Below are 26,188 nucleotides of genomic sequence, written 5' to 3'. Positions count from 1 at the left end.
ACAGTATATGGTTCAAAATGACCGCTGATGAAAAATTGCAGAGACAAGCAGATAAACCAGGCATGGCTCCTGGGAAAGAGGGAATATTCCCAGCTCCCACTCTAGTCAGTGAGGCTGAATTAAGAAGAATCTGAGAGCCAGCATATGGTCATTACTTGCTGATATCTCAGTGGTTTTGCCTAGTGAGAATCCTGTACTGAGTTACTGTGTTTGGGGTTTGTTAGTTTGTTGGAAACAAACACAGTTTCTCCATAGTAGCTGAATGCAGTAGGAGCCAGTGAGAAGTCAGAGGGTTGGTTCAAAAGATCTCAGCTTTGGAAAGCCACGCAGTTAATGCTTGCCCCAGAAAAGGGGCACATAAAATCTTTTTTTCCCTGAAACTGATGTTTAATGGGGGCCTTGTGACTGGGGGAGGTTGTTTGATTGGGTGTTGGAAACTACATTTTTTTTTTTTTTAATATTGTGTGGGGAAACTGCCAGGCCTGGGAGATGCAGTGCAAGCTGTCCTGACGAGGCTCAGCATTGACTCTGTGCTTTAGACATCAGCTTTTAGCATTCTCTGCCTTCCTTTCTGCTTATGAAGTTCATTTTTTTTTTTAGTGCACCAAACCACTACAATAGTCATTACAGGTGTGAACTTGCTATCAACAGAAATAACGCTTAATTTTATGGGAGATGCATAGAGGGAATTAGTTTGCTAGGGGCTAAATAAATACATTTTCCATAGCACCTCTCAATTCCCAGAGCATTAAGAAACCACATTTCTGTCAGTAAGCAAATCCACAGCTGATGTCTGGGCTATCAGCGTGCTCATATTTCTTGCAGACTGAAAATGTGATCATCATTCTTGCTTCTTCCCTCCCAGTAATGCAGTGGGGAGGATCTCTTTCTGTCTGGGTTGTGAAAACTGCTTAACTTAGAGTATTTGTTTCACCAAGGGAAGATAATGGTAGGGAAGAAGGTGGGGGGTATTTGGTTCTGGGGCAGGAGGTCCCTCATTGCAGTGCTCCTACCCCAGAGGGGAGCTGCTGATTGTTTGGCTGTAGGGTGATCCAAGCAAAAGCAGGGTTAAGTTCACATCACAGTAACGGGACAACATTAAGGAACAATCCTAAAAAAAAAAACAAAAAAAAACCCAAATACCCTGTTCATCACAGTGTTTGTAGTTAATTTGCCAACTACAAAAAAGAGACGCTGAATGTGTTTTCTTGGCCAAAGGAAGATGAAGCGTTGTCACTTCAGCGGCAGTTGTATTAATGGTCACTGTTAACAACTGCTGAAAAAAGAAACAATAGTTTGCACAGGGCTGTTTGGGTATCTGTTTAGAAACAGCTATTCTACTACAGAAAAGAACATCACCCTCTCCACAGTTAAGTAGTTCATTCTTGAAAAATTCCCTTTCTATTGCAAGTAGCATCAGCACAGATTTTGGTTGGCAGCCATATATGCTAAACATGCCTAGGTAGGAGTCTGAGGGATCAGATACATGGAGAAAATTACCTCGGGCTAAGACAAGCAATTTATTTTGTGCTCGCTGTGAGCCAGAAGCGCGTGCTGATCTGCAGCACCTCCCCATTTCTCCACAGTGCCATTTTCATCCAGTGAGCCTAAGCAATGCAGCTAGTCTTTTGGAAAATTGTCTGTTGTGCTAATGTTCTGTTAATGACTTGTGCAGCTTGCTCATTTTCCCCATCATCATCATTTGTGAAACAACTGCTGTCTGAGCCCCCCCCAGCACCGTGCTGCTCAGGGAAGCCCAGAGGAGGCACTGCGGCCTGTGCTCAGGCGGGCTGTGGGGATGGCCTGGGCCATCCAGCCAAGTTATGGTAGCACAGTAATGTCCATCTGTATGATCTGGAGAGCCTTCAACTAAAGCACAGGGATCAAGAGAGCTGAACACAGAGCAGAATGGATACAAAGCAGTACTGAGTCAGGGGTAGGAGGAACCCATGGGGGGGTAGGGATGCTGTGACAGACAGGTGCGCTTGGCCTGGCGCAGGTCCAGCCTGTGGGCCTGCTTGGGGCTCAAGCGCCCCGTGAGAACAGCTGGCCCCATTTGGGCTGGGACACGGACCATTTTAAGAAAAGGACGTTGAGCTGAGGTGTCTGCAGTTCTGTATCCATGTGTTTTGTGTAGAGGAAAACTGAGTTATTGGTGCTGCACTGCACTTTAATGATAATCTTCAGTAGTACCATGCAAGGGCGACGTTCACGTACCGCTGTAGGTGCGTGTACGTGCAGCCACTAAACTGTTACGGAAGTAAGCACAGCACAAAATCTTCTCTGAAGTGTTGTGTTCCCATAATCAGGTCTTACTCCAGGCAAGAGCTGCAGTGACCTCCTAGAGAAAGCCTGCACCTGGGCCCAGAGGTTAACAACCTGGATAGCTGCAACTAACCTACGTGGAGAGCTCATTGCCCAAGAGTCACGTTTAGAAGTGCAATCCTGCCTGTTTAGAGAAATACTGAGGAACTGTGTCTGATAGCAAGCCTTTCATATGAAAGTTTTTAAAGTTGTGGATGTCACCAGGAAATAAGATACTGACAAGAATGCATGGGTAAAATACAGAAAAGTCAAGCTCGAATGATGCAAGTCACTTGAAAAAGCACACCAGAATCTGAAAATGGGGAATTTGTTGTTAAAAGCAAAGACAGAAGAAAGGGCTTATAGAATATGTAATAATGGTACAAAAGCTTCAGAACATGTTTTCAGGGATTTGTAATATTTACGGTTCTGGGGTTTTTTTTCCATACAAGTAATGCATTGCTTTTTAAACTGTATCTTTTTGTCTGCTCATACATTCCATCAAAATAAAGCCAGTGTTTAATTTTAGGGAAAGCTCCAGGGAAGCAGGGAAAGCTCTGATGAGAAGGCGATTTGCTGTGTTTCAGAAGACAACCTCAGCATGCTTTATCTGTATTCTTTTGAAAAATACTAGCCTTATCTCCGTGGAAGAAATGCAAAGAGCATCCTCCTCATAATTCTTGCACTTCAGAAACAGCACATTACATCTGACGTGTTTAAAACTTGCAATTTATTCTGGGCTTATTCTTAAAGCTTGCATCTGATGCAATGTTTTTCACTAAAAATATTGAAGTAATTTTGTGGGGGAGAGACAAACTCTTTTCATTCATTTACTGATCTTGAGTACAGAGGGATACCTTGCGTAGTACGGTTACTGTACATGGATGGCCCATCAAATCAGCCTTGGAATTGCAACCCTGCTTGTCATCTGTTTGAAAATCTCTTGCAAATTACCAAGTCATATTAGAAACATCAGGAATAATAAGTGCTTTCAAACAATGGGTTGTCAAATTACATAGTCTGTTTGTTCTTTAGGAAGGAAAAATTCATAAAAGCATATAAAAGCCTTGAAAGCCTGAAAGGCAAGACATGTTTGTTCAGTAGTAATATTCTTACATCAGAATCTCAACTTATTTTCTTAGTATGTTTATTTTCATAAGAAAATATTTGTTTTCATTAGGAAATAGATTAATCTTGAGAAAATAGGGGCTGTTCTTTTGTGCTCATGACTGTAGTTTTCATCTCCTCCTACACAGGGTCTGGTCCTATTTAGCATGAAGGCAGTAGTAAAGCTTTTATTTCATTCACTGGAGAAGAATCATGCACCTTATTATTATCCTCATTCTATGTAATTACCAGATAAAATTATTTGAATAAATTGGCTTTCCTGACAACCAACCAAATCATTTCTATGTTGGCTTAAAAGCCAATTTCATATCCTTGTAGCTCTTCTGCGCTGGAAAGCAGGACAAGTACCTGGAGCGGCCAGAGCAGCGTGCCCCAGCCTGGCCCTCACCCTGCACACCGCTGAGCATCTGGGGCAGCTCCACACAGATGGCACAGCCCTCTGCTAACCTGCATGTTTTGCCTTCCAACAGATCAAAGGTACTGTGGTTGATGAAGGAGGAAACATGGAAATTCACTCATTTCCAACTGTACATGCTGTCATGTACTCATATCCTTCTGTATATTTTAAATGCTAGGGAGAATTTAAACCTAATTGGTTTTAGCTTGTAGAGCGTCAAAAATTTACAGAGCATAACTAATTTTGGGAGACCTGTTCCAACTATTTTTTCCATTTAGTGTATTTGCTGGCTAAAGCATGAAAGAAGACAAATATTACAGAAATATTACCGCATCTTCTAATTAAAGAACAGGCAGAATTCAATCTTGGCATATTCCAAATCTCTGAACCAAATGAAAGGGTCTGAAGAACTTGTTACTCACGGGGTGTGTGCTTCCTGAGGATTTCATATTAGAATGACCCTGGCAATAGGAAGCAGAGACAGTAGGGTCCAAATCAAAATTAAGAAAAATAATAAAATATAAAAATGGTAATTTAAAAATAAAATAGCTCTAAAGGAAGAATGGGGGAATTTAAAAGCTTGGCCTAGGCTTTGGATTAAATTTCTGGTTTGGTTCTTTGTTTGACTGCTCCAAGAGGTAAGACAGCTTTGCGAGAGTATGTTGTATAAATGCTAAAATGTGGAACACATAAGAAATATTCTTAATCACGAGAAACGTGGATACCAAAACTGCACAAAGCTTTCAGAGTGCAACAGAAAAATCATCATCATCTCTCCTTGCAGACTGGCTTTCTGGCAATGTGATTACTTTACCTCCTACGCAGTTCTAGATCAAACTCCAGTTAATGAGTCATTCAGGATCCCCATGGTCGGGAAAGACCCCAGCGTGTACGTAGTTGTTACTACAGTAAAAGATGCCAGAAAATTGCTTCCTGGAAATGGTAGCCAATAGATACTCATTTCAGTTTTTATTTATGTATGTGTTATAAAAAGAACATACAATGCTGCTGGCTTTAGGACATTCATAAGACTTATTAAAAATGCCTATGTAGGTGTGCATGCACGTGTACATGAAATAAGCAAATTAGCTTATATATGCTTTCAGTCTTTATCTTCAGGCAAGAAAAAGAGTCAGGTGTTTTTTTCTGTTGATCCTTGTTGCTATTTGGCAATTGTTTCCTGCGGCTGTACTATGTATGTAGTTTTCAATTATGGGTGATTAAGTATGAATCTATACTTTATTATTAGCTACATCTATATCTACTCCAATTATATGTGTAGTGTGCGTACACAGACACCAGCTGCTAGAATAAAATAGACTTTTATTGATTTTTTTTTTCCCGGAGTTATACGCTCGCAAGATCAAATTTTCTATTTCTGAACTATATTTACACGTAAATGTTAATAAAACTATCTATCAGCTTGCCTGATATAGAGACCCCTTATTGTTCACTCAAGACTAGCAATAACAACATAAATACATTTATCATGGGAGGTGCTGAGAGATCTAAGAGAAAGGCTGTTAGCACTGAGGCAAAGGTTTGGAGCTCGGCCAAGCTGAGATGGGATAGAAGTAATTCCATTAAATGGCCATAGATTTGTTTTTGGTAGTCGTCTGAAGAAAGGTTTTGTTCCCATCTATGAACAAAGTTATTTTCTCTCTAGTCAAATAGCTATATTAAATGACCCTCCCCTACCACTCCTGGCAAGTTTTCTGTGCTTTTGAATGGGTTTCTACATGAAGCTCCCATTTGTCTGAGGGCCTTCTACTTCTTCCACTCACTGCTGATAACATCAGCTACACTGTAATGAGAAAAATAAGCATTGTATGGAGCATGTGTTTTCTATCATTATTTCACTCCAAAACCTTTACAGTAAGTATTGTTTGAAATGCAGAGCAGGTCATCTACCGCATCACCTGAAAACTACATCCCCTTCAACTGAGGGTGGAAAAAACGTTAATAGTCTACATGTACTGATTTCTTTTTGTCTGAAGTGGCACCTAAATCTTGAGTCTTTGTTCTATATACAGAACAGATTCCAACCTTGCTTTGAGAAGTTCAGGACACGGATATATATATGTACATAGAAAAAATAGGTATTGATATGTTTAGGAATAGACCTATAAATCGTTCTGTTAGCTTCAGTCCTTAGTCTTGTCATTGCCAAGTCAGCAGTTCCTCCACAGATGGGTTTTTTTGTAAGCGCTTGCAGAAGTGCTGCATGTCGCAGAAAACAAGTTATTTTAAGTTAACAAAGCTCCATAGATAAATCTTTACCTAATTAAGGTGATTTATCCAGGCGCAGTAATGTTAATCTGTCTGTACTAGACTTCCCTCACTTGCCAACTAACTTACAAAGAACATCTATCTGGTTTTGCTCAGTGCCTCATACTGCAGTGAGCTGCTTGTAGGGACCTGCTCTTCCAGCCAGCTCGCTTACCTCTTGTTCACCTCTGGGTCAAATAAGTTATCTTTGTGACACATCTGCCATTCGGAGCAGTGTCTATTGTGAGCAGTGGATCTCTGTCAATATTTACTATTTCTGTTAAGAGTGACAGATTGTTTGTAATTTAAAAATTGAGCAAGGCCAATCAGTAGCTCATCTGCATCCCAGTAATTATATGCAGCACATTAGCAAGGTATGCATTTACTAGGTATTTCTGGACTCACTTAATCAAATAAATGAAGTGATGGATGAAAAAAACAGAACGTGGAGGATTAACTGTAACAATGACAAACATCTCCAAATCACAAAAAAGGCAATTCAAGCTTTGATTGATGCTTCATACATATATGGGTGCGTGTGTATGTATACATAAAAGCCAGTCTGCCAAATTTTGGACTAGCTTAGTGATTGTCCCAAGTAACATTTGTGTGTTTATTAGCAGTTACTTAATCTCTGATTCTTGATCGTGTTGTGGGCCAACCCATGAACATCACAGAGCCCCAGAGCACGTGGTCCACAGGGGGACAGGAGAGGCTAGGCTGCCACCAGTGGATGTTCTGAAAGCATGAGTATGCTGTGCCCCTCTAGTTGTGCTGCTCCAGTCATGAGTCGCACAGAGCTTAATATGAATCCAATTTTATATGAACTCCAAAGACTGCGTTTTGCTTCATGACCATCGAGTTATGTTGACTGCACAGAAGTAGTTGTGAGTGAAATACAAAAAGAATCATTGATGAGAATATGATGTATCAGGTTCCAGTACTAAGTGGAAAAGGCAAAGGACCATTTCCCTTGAACTGGAGCATCCCCACGCCCTCCCCCATCTACTAATGTCATCTTTAAAACTTGACTCTGGCAGGATAACCACTGCTGACCTCTGGTGAAATACCCCACCAAGACACGAAGCTGCAGTCTACAGAGCTGAAGGTCTGTGTTAAGAGCGTCATCAGCAGGGGAGCTCCTCCAGGCTTGGGAGGTACTGAACAAAGGCTTTGGCGTTGAATGGGAAAACCAGGTGTTTGTGGAAGGTAAGACTGTATCCCTGCACAAGGCCAAAGGGGCACAACAGGCACAGACCTCCTGGGGGAGGCTCAGCTTCAAAAAGGTCAGGATTCCTGCTCTAATCAAAGCTGACCGATGCACGAATGCTATGCTTAAGGCCGCTGCTTAAATTAAATACCTGGAAATGAGATGCTGACAATCTCTAGGTTTCCTCAACAAAACCTGTAAGTCATCTATCTTGCCTACAGTGTTAAACAGACCACTGTGGTTTGTGAAGTGGCCAAGGAAAATACTGCCCTGTGTTACCACCGAGGACCAGAGGTCAGCACACTGGGGGAGAGAGTTATTTGGTACGATGCTCTTGCTACATAAAGTAAGAGAGAGAGCTATTTCTCTATGGCACTTTTATAACGTCTGTGCATTCTCAATACAGCATCCTGCTAAGTACTTCAGGACTTATTTACAACTGCTTTTCCCTTATCTTTCTTTAAGTATATATATATTCTTATAAAAAACAACAAACAGGTATCTGCTCCATTTTGTATATTTGATCTTTAAAAACTGTGCTCCAAGTAAAAATCCATTCCCATTCTTTTGGGAGTTCGGTCAGCTGGAAGGTCAAGATGACGCTGACTTATACCACCAATCAAATTAAAATCTTACAAATCAGAAGGTGAAGTTATGAAAGCATTCAATGTTTTACAGTGGAATTTAAGAGCAGGCACTAATTCTCTTCCCATTGATGCCAAAGACTTCTGCTTTCTTCATGAGGAAGAGAATTAGGCCAACTCAAAATAGGCCAATCCAGTATTTTCCTTCAGTGCCACACATAAAAATGAAAGATGACATCTAAATTGCAAAACAAAATTCAAATAAAGTTGCAAGGCTTCAGGAAGCAATAAGAGAAGGTAACTTGAAGTACCTTAGTCCAGGTACCTCTCAAAATGGCATGGAAGCGTGCCCTGTTACTGGCCTCATGAAGCCAATTAGTAGAGGATTAATTAATCAGCTGCAAGAAAAGAGTCTAGAAAAGCAGACTCATCACATGCGTGCTCAGTAGGCTGTTTCATAGCAAAGTAGCCCTCTGATTTCTCTTTTCAGAATTCAAGCACTCTGTTTTAGAGAAGCTGGATTACCACGCACTGACAAAAGCAGCTCTAAGCCGGGTAAGAGTCAAAAACATGCGCCTGTCTTCTCGTAGCAAGGCACACACTGGGGGTAGAGCTGAAGATGAGTACAGGACTGCTTTCTTCCTGAACTGAACTCCTGTGGGTCTGTGCAGGTGCACCTGGTGGTGGCACCCAGCATCGCTCCCCGTGCCCCCATGCTGGCATTGCTGCCTCTGGCACAGCTGGGAGAAGGTAAGGTGCTGCACTCAGAAGTGAGGTTCTGGGTTGTTCTAGGAAAAAACAAAATGTATTCTGTGTTTACCACTGCATTTAAGGCCTGATCCTGCTACTTACTTATCTGGAGCTCGGGATGTAGGATTTGCTGTGGGAGCTCTGTGCATCCTGCAGGATGGTGCTTCTCAGCACATGAAGATGTGAGCGTGGCTTGGGGCTGAGATGCGGGCTCAGTGCAAATGACCATTGTATAGACAGACAGCAGGCTGAATGCAATTATGTGCTGCCCCAAACTTTGCATAGATTTTCTGCAGTTCTGTGTCTACAAAATGTCTGCCAGAAAAAAAAAAAAATCTTGAGCTTGGGAGGATGAAGTATCACACGTGTATTGTTCATGTAGCCATGGTAACCTACAAATGCCACCAGTGTTTCCATTTCATACACAAATGAGGGGACAGCTGTGGAGACCACATGTCTGCCAATGGAATAATATATGTGAACTAGGATGGCTTGGCCAGAAAATTACAACTCATTTATATTAATCAGGGCTTCAAAGAACGGCCATCTCTGCAGAGATAAAGTCCTCGGTAAGAGGGAGTGATTTTGTTTCTCAGAGTGTTTGGCTCTTTAGTAAAGATCTTCACCATCCTCCTACTTGGTGATTTAAAAGTAAAAGTGCTGTGAGCAGGCACTGCCCTTCTGTAAATGTCACTTCACTTTTTTTTTCTTGGTGGGGTCTTTTTTTGCTGCCTGCCCTCAGTCTGGCCCAGCCCAAAGCCCACCCGGGAAAAGAGCAGTTCCCAAACAGGCAGAAATGAGCTCAGAACTCAAACCTGGCTGCCAAAGTGAGAAAACAACAACTTTTCGTTGGCTTTACTCAATGATAACACTAACAGAAATGAAAGCTTCAGAACAAATACTATACATTTTTTTAAAGTTGTAAAACAAAATGAACTCTGACCTTTTATCATGCCCAGCACTACAATCAACAACAATAAGAAGGACAATCTAGCAAACTCGACAGTACAAATCAATGGCATTTTCTGCAACTACTGAGCTGCAGTACCGGCAGGGCTGTGATGCACAACGCTCTGGGTGCCCCCAGGAGCACTGAGCAGCAAAACACTGCTCAGCAAAAGTTTCCCTGGATGCTGCAGTACCACGCTGCTATAGCACCTCGAACAAAGGCTGCTGCATCGGGGCTGCCACTGCAGGCAGCCAGCACTGCTCGGCGATGGTGTGAGCTTTCATTTAAAGGACTGCGTTTTCTATGTGATGTGGACTGAAATGCATCATGTGTGTTTTTAAAGCAGAGCTTCCTCGCTTTCAGCTCAGTTCGAGCCCTGTTAAACCAAGAGGAGCAGAAGTTTCTTGTTGCAGCCTGTTGGGATGCTCGCAGCAGGAATTTATTCACGTTCATTACGAACAAACAAAAGAAACAACAATGCTTTTTCACAGTTAGCGTTACACTGCCCTTATCCTTTTGTAATCTACACAACTTGATACAAAGCCCCACTACTTTCAATAGTCAGCAATATTATTCAGGTCCTTCCTAGCTCAATGGAAGATACTTCACAGCATCCCACCAACTGACCTTTTGAAGTCCTAAATGCCTGCTGCACCGGGTGTTTTTATAGGGACTACGTTCAGTTTCACTCTGACAAATGCACACTTCAGCCCAACCCTTCAGATGCCCATCGGGGGCGATGTCCAACTTCGGACATCTGAAGCATCTGCAACATCACCTCGCGTGCACCTCAGTCCCTCCCGACGAAAAGTTTATTGCCTCGTTCAGAGACGCGGCTTTGCTTTACAGGGCACCTTAAAGCCTGCGAGGAAGAGACCGAGGGCTTCACAGACCGCTTTCGTTCGAGAGATTCTAACGGGGACCACGGAGCTCCTTCGGGACAAACCCACAGCGGCCCCCGCGCGCCGTGATTTGGGGCGGATTCCGGACCCCTCCCCCGTTACCCAGCGGGAAGCGCTCCCCGAAGCGGCACCAGCAGCCCGGGGACGCCCGCCGCGCTCCGCCCGCAACACCGCGCCCGACCCGCAGCCCTGCGGCAGCGCGGCCCCGCTGCGCGCGATTTTCAGCCCCGCGAGCGGCGTGCGCCGGAGCCAGCGGGGGGCCGAAAAGAGGGGCGGAACCCCCCCCACACCGGCACCTATCGGCACAGCGAGGCGTGCCGCCAGCAGCGCGGAGCGAAGCGCGCACGACGCCGGAGGAACCCGGCCTCGGACCGGAGGTGGCCCGGCGCACACTGCGCCTTTATCCCGCGCTCCATTGTTCCACCGAGGGCTCCTCGTCTGCTCCCATCGCTCCGCGTGAATGGATGAGGCCAGACAGCTGCCGGGACGCGCTGCCATTCGCATGCAAATCAGAGGGGGCGCGGACGCGCGCTGCAAACTTCAGCCCGGGGCGCGCACCCCAGATAGGAAAATAACAACGGCCAGACGCTACGACAGGGCCGCTCTGCCCACCGCGGACCGCAAACTTTCCACCCTCCCGGGCATCCTCGTAGCGGTCCCCACCGCGCATCCCCGCCCCTCCCCATCGGCACTTACCGGCACCCGGGGGGGCGCTGCCCGCGCAGCCGCTCCTCTCCCCCACGCAGCGGCGGCGCCGACATCCGCGGCGGGAGAAGGCGGAGGGACAGAAGGGAGGAGCGCAGCGCGGCGCCGCGCTGCCGCCCGCCTGCCCGCCCGCTCGCTCTGTGCCGCCGTCGGCGCGCACCTGGGTAGGCGCTGGCGGTCAGCTGACGGGCTGCGCTCTGATTGGCTGCCCCGCCGCGGCGGCACCATCTGCGCGGGGCGGGGCGAGAGGAGGCCACGCCCACTCCGCCCCGCTCCTCCCCACGTCGCCCCGCCCCCGCGGCGCGCTGCTGCTGGCGGTGCGGGCGCAGGGAGCGCGGAAAGCTTTAGAACGTCCTTGCGTGCGCGTGTAATCCCTCTCTCTGCACGTATCGCATCCCTAAGATGCTGGAGGGCCTCCTGCAGCTCATCTGTAAGGAGAGGGATCCCACCCACGCCCGCAGCCACCTGCGGGAGGTGCAGAGGGCAGAGCAGGGCTCTGCTCAGCACGGCCCAGGGGCGCAGCGCGGTGCCCAGGAGCCGCCCCCCCCCCCCACCCCCCCGGCAGCGCTGGGAGCTCGGCGGCTCCTCGGGGCACGGCTACGGGTGGCGGCGTGGGTCCGCGTGCTGCTCCTTCGCTCGTCATCAGGTTTCAGAGTCAACAGCTCTGACGGGAGGGCGTGAGGCGCCGCTTCCTGCTCCCGGCGCTGCTGGCAGTTATCTGTGCGCTCGCGAAGCTGCGGCCCTGCCGGCACGCTGCGAGGGGAAGCGGCGCCGCCGTTCCGCAGCGCTGTGCCCTCAGGGCTGCCGGCTGACCGCCACCTGCCGCGTGCCTCCTGCTCTCACTGCCTTACGAAGTCCAGCCCAAGTGATGCGAAGGACAAAGGCGCAGAGCCAAAGCGGTGCGTGCTGTGGGGTAAAGCATTGCCAGCAAAGGCTGCGTTTGGTTTCTGCCCTCTAAAGGGAAAGAAACTTTCATCTGTGGAGCAGCTGCTGGCCGTTTCTAGTTGGGGTGGTTGGAGATAGAGGAGATCGTCCTGCTGGTGAGCAAAGCGGTGCTGCTCACTGAACCGCAGCCGTGTGCCTATGGCTGCTTAAATGAGACTGGCGTGTAAGCTCGGAGAAAATAGGATGCCACATCAACCCAAAGAGCAACCCGAGCCTGAAATTCGAGGATGTAAGCTGTCCATTCCTGTTGGGAACTGGATATGGTCGGTTCCCGTTCACTCCCACTTTCTGTTTTGTCTCTTTTGGTTACCCTGGTTCGGATCTTCTGACCTGTATTTTTCGCTCGGCTGTGGCAGCACAGAGGAGGTCGGTGCTCTGAGCTGCTGGGGCTCAATGCCAGAGGCCAGCCGGCACCTTACAGCGTTGTACGTGTCAGCTTTTCTTCGTACCCTTAAATCATTATTCCCTATTTCTTTTTATTGTGCATTTAGCCACCCCATGTGAAGGCTGTGGGGAGAGGGTGCTGTATTGCCTCCTTCCCTGTGCACTTCATTAACATAAGATAATGGGAATTCTGCACACCTCAGCAGCCTTAATGCTTTTATTGACAACAACCCCAACTAAGCACGGAGCCGGCTGTTAGGTGCGATGATTTTTTCCCCTCAATCCTTATGTGAGAGTTGTGCAGTCCTATAGGGGTGTTGGCGGCACGCTGCCCTCAGTGCCTGTCCTGGCGTGCTGCTGGGATGCCACCGTGATCCCTTTCCAGGAAACGGCCTCAAAATGGGCCATGCGATTTATGGTGAGGAAGGCTTACAATGAGGTAACAAGAAGTTAAATGCATAACGAGTACTGTCTTTGGTTAATGGCCTGGATTTATTCTCGAGGCAGTGATTTTCATTTTTTTTTTTTTTCTGAAAGTCCAAAAGGTCGTTCGGATAACATTAAAAGTGAAGTTTTTCATATTCAAGGAAATTGAATTTTCAGAAGGAACTCATAAATGCCATCCGAAGAGCCGTGCTGCCTTCCACAGCAGCTGCGCTCCCATCAGTCCGGATGCTGCTTTCCCATCTCTCATTTATTACTGATGTAGAAGTAATGTCACAGCTGATGCTTCCTCTGTGTTGTGAATGGTTTCGGTTCTTTTCTGTTTCAGGGCAGGGAATTTATTGTCCCTCTCTCCACGCAGCGGCTCCATCCTCTCACACAGCGTTAGCTGATGCCATCCTCACACACCTTTTTGCAGAATTCACTTTTGAATCCTCATGGCCCCAGTGCTGCCGTGTTCCTCCCGGTCTCTTAACGTGTGTGAGGGTTTCACACGTGCTGGCAGTGCCATTGGCAGTGAGGCTTGTCTGGGCTTTCAGAGCGCTCACGATCTGTTCTGTGTGCACTACGCTAGAGGAGAGCTGCAGGTTTGTAGCAGAGGACAAACGTTTTCCATATTTGATTTTCCTAAGCAGCTCAGCACTTGTCTGTCATTGCAGGCGATGCTGTCTGTGTTCCAGGCTTCTGCTGTTTGAAATTACACACCCAACAGGCCCCTCTCTCTGCCAAGATCCATGAGCAACTTGTGAAACGCTCACAAATAAACTTTTACACCACAGCTTGCATGTTGGAACTGCCAAGCAAGCAGGAATGGCTGCAGCAGCCCTGCTTTGGTGCGGCTCCCTGCTGGGACCAGCATCACCTGCAGAAATGCATAGGTTTGTAGGGGTAACGACTGGCAGCTTGTAGGTTTCTTAAAATTCAAGCTTCTGAAATGGTGCTGTACTAAGAAAATGCTGGCTTTGTTTTTTTTTTATAAAAAAGTTGGATTTCTTCTGATTGCATAGAAAAGCTTGAAAGGCATAAATGTGATGAGCCTAAAACCTATAAGGCAAACAACAAGGAAGTGAAATACGGCAACCACTAAAACTTTGCAATCTGATGCCTGCATTTCTAGGCAGGTTTCACAACATTAAGACAACAGGAACGAGAATAGTGCTCAGATGGGAATTTAAAAAAGAATTTGCTCCTGCAGACTGCAAACGAATGCTTGGGTGTGGTGGAGGAGGTGGAAGTGGTGGCTCTCCCAGCCTGGCGCTCTGTGCAGTAGTGACGGCTCCAGGAGCAGCTGCTGCAGGGCTGCTCGGACTGAGGGGGAGCATTTGTCTCTGGTGTCACCTCCCATGAGCTGCTGCAGGAAAACCCCACGGATGCTTTCCGGTCAGCAGTGCTCAGGCAGTGCCGGGTGCTCCTCCCAGACACTCTGGCTCACGCAGCCTTGAGAAGATGACAGAAAAACATGAGATTTCCCACCACGTGGACTGCACGGTGTCCTTTTCGACCACCTCCTTGTTCTTGTCTTCTCTCCTTCCATGCCTTCTGGCTTCACACCCTTCTTCCTCCACTCTCTTCACATCAGCTCCACTCTTCAGCAGTTTTCCTGGGTCATCTCCATCTCCGAAGGCATGTTTAGGTGCGTGTGATGTTTGCTGCCATGTGTGTTTGCACCACAACTGCTGCTCTTCAGACCTTCCAAAGGCTCTCGCTGGCGTACCTTGGACAATAACAAAACAATGCAGCTCTCCGTGACCTGTCGTGTGTCACTGCATTTCTTCTCTAAAGCAGACATTAAGCTGCTTACTGCCCTGAGTGTGTGCATAATCCATTACCCTGAACTGTGCTGTGGGACTCCGATATGTCTTTCTGTCAAGAAGCGGTGTCAGGTGGGAAGGTTTGGTAGGAGGGCTTTTACCTAAAAGAAAAGAGATGTGGTGCCGGGCAGGTGGGGATCTGCTGCCCTGTGATCCAACAGACATAGCTCCTAACCAATGCGAGATTGAATATGTCTGTAAAAATAGCAACAGTCAGCTGGAATTTTTGGAAGAGGGATGATTATAGCTGAAGGCTCATTCGTGAGTTGAGAAAGAGGTATTGCAGGTTGCATCTCGTGCCAACAGGTTTCTACTTTGCTGCCGCTTTCTGTTCGTGAGCTGTGAGGTTTTTTCACCTGGCTCTGTGGATGCTGAGTATTTATTTTCAAAACTGCAGGAGCGTGCTGGATTTATTCGGGAAGGTACCAGAGCTGCACATGCAAATTGCCACTGAGCAACCATGTAAGCCAATGACCAATTACATCAATAACTGCTTATTTGCATAATGCACTCCTACTTATGCATGCAGATATAATAATTGCAGGCACAAATGGTGTAAGCGATTGCAGGTGCAAAAGTGTGTGCGCAGTCACGTGTGCATGGCCACAAAACCCATCTCTGTGTGAGCAGCTCTTGCACCATTCTCCATGGCGCTGGTACACGAGAGCTGAGAGTTAGGGTCTTTGTTTTGGCCCGGTGCAGCATTTTACCTGCTGATTGGGATTGGTTTTTTCAGTAGAAATAAACCAGCTCTTCAGTAGCACCGGTTATTGTGACTCACCCTTCCTTTTGCTGCCAGTTGTCTGCGTGCAGGCAGAGCACATCTTTATGTGGGGACTTCTGTAATGAGGAGCTGGGATGACACCAGGCCGTGTTTGCAAAGCAGGTCAGTCACTTCACACACGATTCCACCTCACTTCTCGAATGTATTATTAATTGCGAAGCTTTTCCTTTTGGTTGATGTGTTTTCCCAGATGATCTGCTGTGTGAATGTTTCATGAGGAGGGACTCTAAGCTCATTTTATCATTTTGCTAGGAACCCCCCTCAAAGCTTCTTAGAAAGCCGGAGAGCCTGAAAGAAAATGGGAGTGTTTAATTGCCAGCCTATCTTTTGTATTTACTCTGAGTGTAAAAGTGGTAACACGCAGAGCGTGAAACCCCTTCTGCTGGATTCCCATCACGTGCAAATGGATGAACGGCCACGAAGGCTTTTCCTCGTGGCTTCTGACAGCAGTGCAGGCCATCAGGAGCTGCTGCTGTGGCCTCCTGGTGTGGGGCTGCTGCATCCAGGCCAGGGCGCACGGCTCATGGCCTCATGTGCCTCTTACACAGAGGTGTGAGCTGTGAGCAGCTGTGCACATCTGCCTGGGCACTCAGTGCTTGGCTGCCTCTGGCTGCTCTTTGCTCGTCACAGGGACAAATACCTCTTACTGCTTTTTCTTCTTTATTTTCTTTTCCTGTACATGCATATGGAGGAAGCGATTGTGAGGAGGCCAGTTCGGAGCTGAATTTGCAGTTCCTTATGAGCGGGGTATGGAGTCATTGTTCCCACCTTTGGGAGGAAGGCTGGAGCCTTGTCATCTGCCTCAAGGACCTGCGTAGGTCAGCATTGCATTTTACACAGACTGAAGCCTGTTTGAGATACAGCTCTCCTTTACCGGGACAATAAAGTGAGTACAAAAGGGCTCGCATAGAAAAACCTCTTGTGGCACTCAGAAGAAAAATCAAAATGAAGAGCTGCTGTAGATTTTATATGCAGTGCGTGTAGCCCTGCTCCACAAAGGCAGGTGCCTGGCGTTGCTAACTAGTGAGATGCAGTGACTGCTCTCGGAGGGGCTGGACGGCAGGGATGCTACGTGTGAGCCCCAGCCTGGCAACTGAAGCATTAAAGCACAGGTAACTCAACCCAGGCTGTCTGTGCACACAGGGCTGATGTCGCTCTTTGACTCCATTTCCTTCGAGTGAGTTTGTATTGCTTCTGATGTGTGTGCATGAGAGCAAGTGCAACCTTCCTCTCTTCTAACTCGTGTTAATGCCACTCGCTTGGGTCTGCTCACTACCCGAGCACCACTAACATATAAACAACTTCTGGGTTGGTTTCAGAACTGCTTGCAATACCAAATAGTACAATCAAGTGTTCCTTCACACCTTCCTCAGCCTCTGCTTCCAGGGTGGCAGCTGAAAACCATGCTCTCTTTTCCCTTTCTACTCACCAAGAATGTTCTGCCCGTCTCAGGAATTCAGTATTTCTTTCTATGTCCTTTTTTTCCTGCAGCTTGTTTGTTGAGAACCTTCTCAGTGTGAAATTAACTTTGAATCTCGTTAAACTGATAAGGTATTGAACTGGCATCTGTAGATCTAAAGACCTGCTTTATTACAGAGAAATATAGGAAGTTATTTGGCCAAAACTGTGATATTTCTCCCAGTATTTTCATGTATTAACATTTGAATATTGAATCTCAATTACTGTGGCTTTTTGTTTCTGATTCTGTGTGGGGAAAAAAAAAACCAAAACACTCCATAGTATGTAAAGTGTAGGGGAGCCCTTTAACTTTCAAGTGGGTAGCGACACAAAATCTTTACTGCATGTTTGCTGTACTGTGGCATGTTTAAAATAATAATAATAATATACAATTGTCCTTTTTTTTTGTTTTGTTATTCATCTAGCTCCCAGAGAAATGCTTCTATTCAGCAAAAAACAGCTATTTTATGATTGGTACCTATGTTGGTGCTCTCCATAGAGGCTGCCAGGGCTGAGCTGGCCAGGATATGGCTTCTCTGTGCGGATGGAACTGCAGGAAGGAGATGTGATGCATTGGGGTTGTGTTGTGCTGGGGTTGCAATGTATTGGGGCTGTGATGCGTTCAGACTGTGTTGTGCTGGGGTTGCACTGGGGTTGAGTTGTGTTGGGGCTGCGACGTATTGAGAGGGGTTGGGGTTGTGTTGGGGTTAGGGTTGCGTTGGGGGTTGGGGTTGGGTTGCATTGGGGTGTTGCGTGCGAAGGACATGAACAGTGCCGCCTCCCCACTTCTGTGGGGAGAAGTTGCACGTCTGTCTGGCACTTCTCTGCAAGACCGAGTGCCTGATGTGCTCAGAGGGCGTGAAGGTAAAGCAGGTCGCTTTGTCCTTCCCAAGCGTGGGCAGGATCTGAAGCTACTGTAGATGACAGGCTGTGTTTTTATCAATGAATCAGTGATCTAAAACCAAAATCTGGTTCTTGTGCTCATGTAATGCAATGGGAACTTCGGAACCTTTGCGCTTAATCAATGGATTCTGTTACTGTGTGTGTGCTGGGGAGGCAGGTGGCATTCTTTTATAGCAGATACGATGATAGTTCTATTTCCAACCAAGCACGTGTTGATTAAATTAACTAAATAGTGGAGATCTGACTTCCCTCACAGGCAGGTTTGGCATTGGAGATGCTGTGGGGAAGATGCCTCATGGTTTCACTTTGCATGCAAAAATGACACGTGAGCAGTGGCTGAGGGGCTATGGCTCTGATGGATGTCCACTTCCACTGCTTGCTTCCATGGTCTCCAAAACGTGGCTTTCTCTCCTTTGAATGCAGATGTCAGCACAGTCTCTGCTGTAGTCGTAGTCCCCTGGGACAGGGAGAAACACAAAGAAGAAACTGAGAACTGTATTTCTCGTGGCTTAGCCTGAACCGAAGCTCTATAAATAGTAAGATAAATATAATTTGAATTCAGTTTGACCTGAAGTGGCAGCTGTGACAGAGCATGGCACGTTTGAGAGCTGGGTACAATTATTTGGAATTGCTAAACGCCGTGCTTCTGTCGTGACCTTTCGATTGCACTGAAGCCAGAAGGAGCTCCCTGATTTCAACTTCTGAACTGCAGATCACCCCATTGGAAAGAGACTTCAGAAGCTATTATAATCACAGGGAATATTTTAAAGGGTGTGGAAGCTATGAACAAAATATTTATTTTACACACTTGTCTGCATTTAATCCATAAATCTGTCTACTACGATAGTGTTTTACTGGTGTAGATGAGGCAAGTAAGCTGAGATCATAGCAGACATGTCCTCTAAGGCTTTACAGAAAATCATTGCTTTTTAATCCCTTTATCCCTGTTATTTCCTACCACTGTGGAAATCCAGCGGCGGGGAAAGCTGGCGCGGCGTAGGACAGATGCATAATGCACAGTGCTAAGCAGGCAAAAATCCTTCTGTTTTTATAATGCTCCAAGCACGTTATACATGTCAATGTTAGTGCCGTGTGCCCTACATAAATAAAAACAACTTACCAATGCTCAGCGGGGTGTTACACATCTTACAGCTAACCTCCGTATGCGCTGTCTGGTATCAGTGAGTAAGCTGCTAATTAGGGTTAGCCAGGAGTGCAGAACGGGGCCGATTGCAGGGCAGGCACCGACCCAGCACGTGGCTGCACACTGCAAGTTGAACAGTACCCGAGCTCAAGGCTGGCTTTTATTTTCTGCATTGTTTCCCTCTGCATAAACATCAGGAACATGCTTAGACAGTAGAATTGAGCCCGGATGTCTGGAGGGCATCTGGAGGTGTTCAGGTGTGTGATTGCTTCCTGTCTGCCCACCGCAGCGCTCTCCTGTCTGCAGTACAAACACAGCGCTGCTGGAGGTGTGGGTGCTGCGGGGCTGGGCAGGAACGTGGGTAGCAGTGAGAGGCTGCAGTGTGCAGTGTTTGGGGAGGGGGAGTTCTGAAGGATTTTTGATGGGTAGCTTACGTGTCTGTTAGGTGAGAGCACAGCGGTGGCAGTAGAAAATAAGGAGCGTGGAGGCAGTGTCAGTGTGAGATTTCAGCAACAAATATGTGTGTTCTTTTAGGTAGAATGACTTAAAACGGTTTTTACTGCATCGCATTCAGTACAGATCACACGAGTGAGCGGTCCTTGGGCTGCCCTTACCCACCTGGAGAAACAGCTGCCCCAGGAAGGGGCTCTGTGCCTACCCTGGCAGCAGTCTCCCACTCATTTCCCTAGATAAATGTGAGTGTTCTGTGCAGACTCCAGCAGGATGCTGTCCCACGTGTGAGGCCAGCTTTGGCGGGTTGTAACCCTGTGAGTCTTGCTTGTTATTTAAGGGTGTGGGGGCTGCTGGCTCTTGGGCAGTGAGTTTGTGTTTGTGTGCATTGGGATGGGGGCGGAGATGTTCCCTGTCACACCATCAGAACCAGAGCTCTGGTGGCTGAGGGAAAAGCAATGAAATCCCATTCTAGGATTTCAGAGAGAAGGTCCAAGGGTGCATAGGTGGCCAAAGCGTTTGGAGAGACACACATGGGCACGTGTGTGCTTAACAAGATTTGGTACCAAAAAAAAAGAAAAGAGGTATTTTTGCTTTGAAAATCCCCCTGAGGGCCCCGATGTCTTCATGGGGAGCTGTTTGCCCTTGGGCACAAGCCCCTCTGACACCTGGTGGGACAGCAAAAGGTAACGGAGAAGGCTTGAAATTAAATAATGCCTGTGGACTTCTTAAGCGTTGCGTTGAGCTGAACAGAGCACTGTGGCTGTCCCCTGAGGAGCGCTGGGACAGCTGTAAGGGCAGCTTCTGTACAGCCTGCTCCCATAACATCTAATTGCTTTCATATCTATCAAACACTAAAAGCCTTTCTTCGGAGTTGTGCGTTTGTTTTTAAATCAAATAGATTTATTCTTGATGTCTCGGGCACATTATTGCAGTAACCTCATCCTTGGACCAAAACTTTGGCAGAACACACGTATCTGTAATGAGGACTTTGTGTTCTGTGGAGGCTTTATTACAAAAGAGGATGAACAAGTATATTAGAAAGAAAGGGGAGAAACAGGGAAGACTACTTTTTTTGGCAAAGCTTTGTGCTACAGCTCTCGTTTCTCTGGTTGCAGCTGCCTTCAGGCGCACATCTCAGTCCCTTGTTATGTTGTGCTCAACTGTTGATGCTTCCCAGGTTTGCTCTTTGGTGAAACAGGCACGTGTGCAGGTTCCCCATAAAAATGGCCGGTTTGGGTTTTACCAGGAACTCTGGCACTTCTCCATTATAAGAAGGGATTACATTTTTAGGGAGAATTAACAAGGCAGGAGTAGTGAAGCACTTGAAATGTCCAGTTTAATTCTCTCTCTTCCTGCAAACAAGCTCACACGAGCAGGTTTTTCAGAAGTCCTGAAATGAAAGCTTCCTGGAAGAAATACATTTCCCTGTGGGACCACACAGCTCTCAGTCCTGCCTCCGTGTGAAGGTAAGAAAGCTCTGTTTTCATTTACTATTTATGAGATGTGCATTCGTATTACAAAGTGACCATAGGATTCTGGGCTCTTAAGAATCTCCAAATGAGATGGAGCTCATTACTTTTTAATGTAAAAAGGATTATTGTGATCTTAGTGACAGGATATGTGACCTCAGCTATGTGTCTTGCTGTAGGATATGTACTGAGGCTTTTCCTTTAGGGAGGTGATAAAGCACACGCAAGTATTTTCCACGTTCTGTTCAGCTTATAGAGATATTTATTAGAAATAAAACCAAAGGAGATGTATATACATATTGTAATTGCAGACCATGACTGGTGAATTCATGTGAATTTTACTATTGAGATAAATGCAGGGGCGCGCTTTCAAAATAAAGGCTCATAATTGCATAAAGGCTCCTGTCTCCATGGTTGTTCTCACGGTCCCAAAGGAAAGCAGAGTCTGATTATCAGGGAATCTCCTGTGAATATTTCCCCAGTAAATTGGGATTTCCTTTGCAGATGATGTTCCTGGGTGTCAAGCCACGGCCCTGCTCTGGTGGCATGTGAGGTGTGAGCCTCCAACTGCCTCTGGCTGTACTGCAGGTGGGAAGCTCTCTTGTTCTTGTGATTGCTGTGCAGGTCCCTCTGAAGCATGTTCATTGTGTGGGGTTCTACAAGGTGTTGGAGAGGGGCTCAGAGGCACCCATGGGTGTCTGCACTCTTCTCTGTCCATCCATGTGTTCCATTGGTGCTCTTCCGTTAAAACGACACTGCAGAACGAATGCAAAGCTGGCAGAAGTGAAAGGGTTTATGAGGGAAGCCTGTTTAAATGTGTTTATTAACCAGAAGAGCTGCATTTTCAACACTGCTGATTGCTGTGCAGACACTACTCCTTGGTTTTGCACACTCAAATGGTTGCTGTTTAAAATGACTTGTAAATTATTAACGTGTTCTCCCAGCAATCCACAGAATGACTGGAAGCACAGCACATGAGCTTTCTGGCTTTATTTCTTGCAAGTACTGCTGGGCCTGTCCCCTTCCATGCCCGTCTGCTTCGCTGATGAAAGCTGCCCTGGAGCCTGCAGGTTGCACATAGGTTGTGTGCACAACGTGGACGTTATTTAAAGAAATGCCAACAGGTAGGGAAGGTGTTTTGCTTTTGGGAGAACGTGCCAGATGGACAGCATGCCAAAGACAGCTCAAGGTATTGCAGAAAATAGTAAATTAAAATCAAAATGTCACAGGAGAGAGGTGCAGCCCGGTTGAGTCAGCCCCATTGCACGTCACTGTCACTGCTTGGTTTTCTAAACCAGAAGAGCTTGAAGTGAGGCAGGACTTGTCAAAATGCCCTTAGGGATTTGGGTGACCTGCTCCCAGCGTGCTGCCAGCCTTTAGGCAGCTTTCAAAACCCCAAACTAATTTCCTTCACTCAGTTCTTCCTCTCCTGAGCTCCACAAGTGCAGTAATTGCAAGCGTTTGTTCTGAGCCATGCAAGTTTGGGCTCCACCGCTTTTATTTACGGCAATTATATCTGGCAGATAATTTCTCATAAACTCAGGAAAATAAGAAAACTCCTGCAAACTTCACAGACAGAGAAATAGGGCAAATTGATCAAATAAGCTGCTTCCTACACGATCAAAAATTACTATCTGCATAACATTCTGGAACAGAAATAGCTCTGATGAAAGTATGAAGGCGAGCAGGAACTCGCTAGAGGCATCTGGGCAGAGTTTTAAGGTCCTGGTCCACTTCTAGCAAGGAGAATCTGTTTGACCTTGATGTGAGTTACCTGACGTGGCAGTGGAGCTGCAGGATGGCATGTACCTTCTCCTCCCCACTGGAAGCATCCTGGCTTGTTATGGGATGCAGCCTTGGAAGGACGGAATCCCATTTCTGCCCTTCTGGTTGATGACCAATCCCAGTCCTTTTATGCCAGCAGAGAGAACTTTCCTTTCTTTCCATGTATAAAATTAAACCAGAGTGTTCAAAATACAGCATGTGAGGTTTGTCCCACATCTCGTTTAAGTGAGCGTGTGGTGGCAGTGAATCTGAATTGCAAATAGCTGAACTCAGGTACTGGGTTTTTCTGAAATGAGCTTTTAATAATTATTGAGCTTTTTCATCTCTGCTGTGTAGCTTAATTTACGTGAAAAATTTGAGTTTCATCTGGAATTCTCGATCTAGTGGTGTTAACATCTCTGAGAAAAGTAAACGGTTGCTAGGAATTAGGCCTGGGCTTGGATGCTGCAGCTGATTAACACCACATAAGGACAATTAGCAGCATTTTTAGGAGAGGATGGGAAGAAATTATCGTGTGCAGTTGAAGCTATAAAGAGAATTTTAGGGCGGTGTGTAATTAGGCAAATTAGGATCGGGCAGTGGCTTTAACATTCGTACCTTGATGAAATGTATGTATGAATTCCTTAAGGAATATATGGGTTCTTTAATGACTACAGTCTTCTGTATCATCTCAAAGGTGTATTTACAAAACAGTTTGGATGGCAGATTCATACAGTGTTAACATGACATCAGTTCTGAGTGGTTTGGCATCGCCAGGAAAGTTCACGAGGGCTTCTCTGCCTGAACCCTGAATTTGTCTCATTTGGATTTGGATAACAGGAGGAGACAGCTTGGGAAATGGGAGCATACATCTCGCCGGTCTGAAGAGAGCTCATAGCAGCTCAGGATCTTTCTGATTTTTATGGTAATGTCTGCATTCAATCCCGATGCCATTTCTAAAAACCATTTGCGTGGCTGTGGTTGAAGGGGCTGCCATAGGGCTGGGGATGCACTGTAAAGTAATACAAACGTAGCTTTCCCATTTCCCAACCTAAGGCATCATTACGTATGACCTTGTGTCACCTTATGCTTCATTACTAATCATCAGCTGAGGGCTGAAGAGAGCTTTATCTGTGGGCTGTGCTGCGGAGAATGGCAGCAAATGGAGAATTGGGAAGGGCTGCTCATCGGTCGTGGCAAATGTTCTCCTTTGGAACCTCTGTTGTGCTCCCAGGCTCGTCCCTAAGCCTAGATGGAGAGTAACGTTACCAAGGCTCATATTTTCCTTCTTGTCTGCTAACCAGAGGTGACAGGCTGTGAGCTGGAAGTGCTCCATCTCCACTCCCTCCTGCAGCACCTGGGCTGTGTCCCAGCCATGCACCAGCTGTACTTGCACTGTGTGCAGCAGGTTTTGGAGGTTTGCCCTTATGGGACATGGGATGTGGCTGAGCTCTTGGGGTGTGCCGGGACCATGCTGGATCCATGCAGTGCTGTGTCCATGCAGTGCCAGGTCAGTGCCTTTTGGCTGCACCATTTTGCATGGCTGGTGGTTTGCAGATCAGATGACTTCTTCCCCATTTTTGTCATTTTCTCTGCACGTTTTCCTCTCTGAGCTTGCCTGATATTCCATCCCCGTGAGTTTCCCAAACAAAGAAGAGCAATTATGGCCCGTGATTAAAAGCCTCAGCAGCACACTGTGTGCGAATCAAGATAACCATTTATCAGCACCATTCCCTTTTTGCCCATGAGGACTCAGGCATGGTTCAGGTTGCAGAAGCATTTGCTTTGCTGTAATTCCGGCACCTGTTGGTGCGAGGTGGTGGAAGGCAACGGGAAAGCCATGGGTGTGCAGTGTGAAACAGGGCCTGCACCACGGGATGGGAGCCATCCCACTGCCCAGCGCTGTGCACTGCGTGCTCCTGCAATGGGGACAGCCGAGTGACGTGGCTGGGATCCAGGCTGTGTGCTGCTGTTGCCCTTCCCCGGGTGCCACAGCCCAGCACAGCGGCCACTGCTGCAGTCACACCGGAGAGATAACACGGATGTGTGTCTTTTATTTCCAGGGAGCGTTCTCAGCAGTGTGGTTATCAGCACTTCTGTCAGGAGCTGGAGTGCTCCAGCTTGGGCACTAAAATAAATGAGCAAGCCCGCTTCGATAAAAGAAAGGGGAGAAAAAGATTCTCAGTGTCACCCTCTGACAGTGCTGCCCACCTCTGCCCGTCCCGGAGTTTTGGAAGGCACTGTGTGTGTGTTTCACTGGTGTGCCCACAGCTCAGGAGGCTTCCTTGATTACCGTAAGGCTGAATGGATCAGGGTGCAAAACACGTCCTGATGGACTCCACCATGATGTCCCCGCACTGCTGGTGCCAGCCCGGTCCCCACCAATGGGACAGGCACCAGGGAGGTCACTGCTGTTTCTCTGTCACAGTGAGATTGCAGTGCCTGAGATGCATGGGCTGTGTGTCAGCAGGGGGCCAGGGGCTGAGTTGTGGCTCTGCTGGAGCTCAGACCTAAGCAGCTGTCTCCCATCAAAGCATGAAAACTTCTGTTTTTCTGTTCTCAGCAGAACACCGTGGCCTCGTGTGCCGTATATCACACTGGAGGGAGCTTCCAGAATGCTGCCCTTCAATGTGTCTTTCATGAATTTTTAGGTACTTCATGTATTTTTCCAATATTTCTGCATCACACTGGATGATGTTACGTAGCATTAAATATTTTTTCATATAAGGTTACTATGAGCAATGTCCTTAGAAGTGCTTGACCAAATTCATTATGAAATACATTTCATATATATTGCTAAACGTTATTCTGCTGTAGAAATACTGCACAGAATTCCTTTATCTGTTCCGAAAGTTCAAATAATTCTTTACTTCTTTTAAAATAACCTTTGCAGTGTTTTTCATCAAAGCAAGTGAAGTAGCAAGAATAATAGATGCTGTAGGATTTGTGTCCCATATAGCTTCCTGCCTCTCCGAATGCTTTTGGAGGCGCTGATTGATTTGCAACAACTCTTGAAATGTCACCGGGAGTGAATGAGAAATGCACTGCTCTCATGTATGTCCAAGTTGAAATTGGCTCAAAGTTTTAACCTTTAGGGATGTTCTTTGTTTTTTTTGTTTTTTTTTTTTTCCTTCTTCTTTTAACTTTTCGCGGCAGCTGAATAGCTGGAAAGAAAGCAGGGAACCAAATGTGTGTGGAGGAAATTAATAAATTATGCCCTTGTTTTTGGCACATTTACAACAGATGTGTTAAAACTTCAAGTCAGTGACAAAAGGGGAGTGCTCCATTTACAGCCTATTTGTGTGGATAAGCAGGGATGCTGCCTTGGTGTATCACAGCATGGCCTGGGTTGCAAAGGACCACAATGCTCATGCAGTTCCAACCCCCTGCTATGTGCAGGGTCACCAACCAGCAGCCCAGGCTGCCCAGAGC

The 26,188-nt window shown here is 46.7% G+C and overlaps 2 protein-coding genes across 2 annotated transcripts in view; one reads left to right on the top strand and one right to left on the bottom strand.

Moving 5' to 3' along the window:
• LRRN1 (leucine rich repeat neuronal 1) overlaps positions 1-11,342 on the bottom strand; it is a 21,336-nt gene extending 9,994 nt beyond the window's left edge. Inside the window, exon 1 of the mRNA NM_001097539.2 lies at positions 11,189-11,342. The gene's annotated coding sequence lies outside the window, so the exon portion shown is untranslated. The remainder of the gene's footprint in view (positions 1-11,188) is intronic.
• The window catches only part of LOC107054405 (dapper homolog 3-like), an 83,474-nt gene extending 57,286 nt beyond the window's left edge, over positions 1-26,188 (top strand). Inside the window, exons 6-7 of the mRNA XM_046900034.1 lie at positions 3,731-3,909; positions 7,138-26,188. Coding sequence (XP_046755990.1) covers positions 10,953-12,155 — 1,203 coding nt within the window. The 5' untranslated portion in view covers positions 3,731-3,909; positions 7,138-10,952 and the 3' untranslated portion in view covers positions 12,156-26,188. The remainder of the gene's footprint in view (positions 1-3,730; positions 3,910-7,137) is intronic.

The sequence above is a fragment of the Gallus gallus genome, chromosome 12 (assembly GCF_016699485.2).
Source record: "Gallus gallus isolate bGalGal1 chromosome 12, bGalGal1.mat.broiler.GRCg7b, whole genome shotgun sequence".
In the NCBI taxonomy this organism is placed as follows: Eukaryota; Metazoa; Chordata; class Aves; order Galliformes; family Phasianidae; genus Gallus; species Gallus gallus.
Note: the sequence above shows the minus strand (reverse complement) of the source record. Positions and strands in the feature narration are given on the sequence as shown.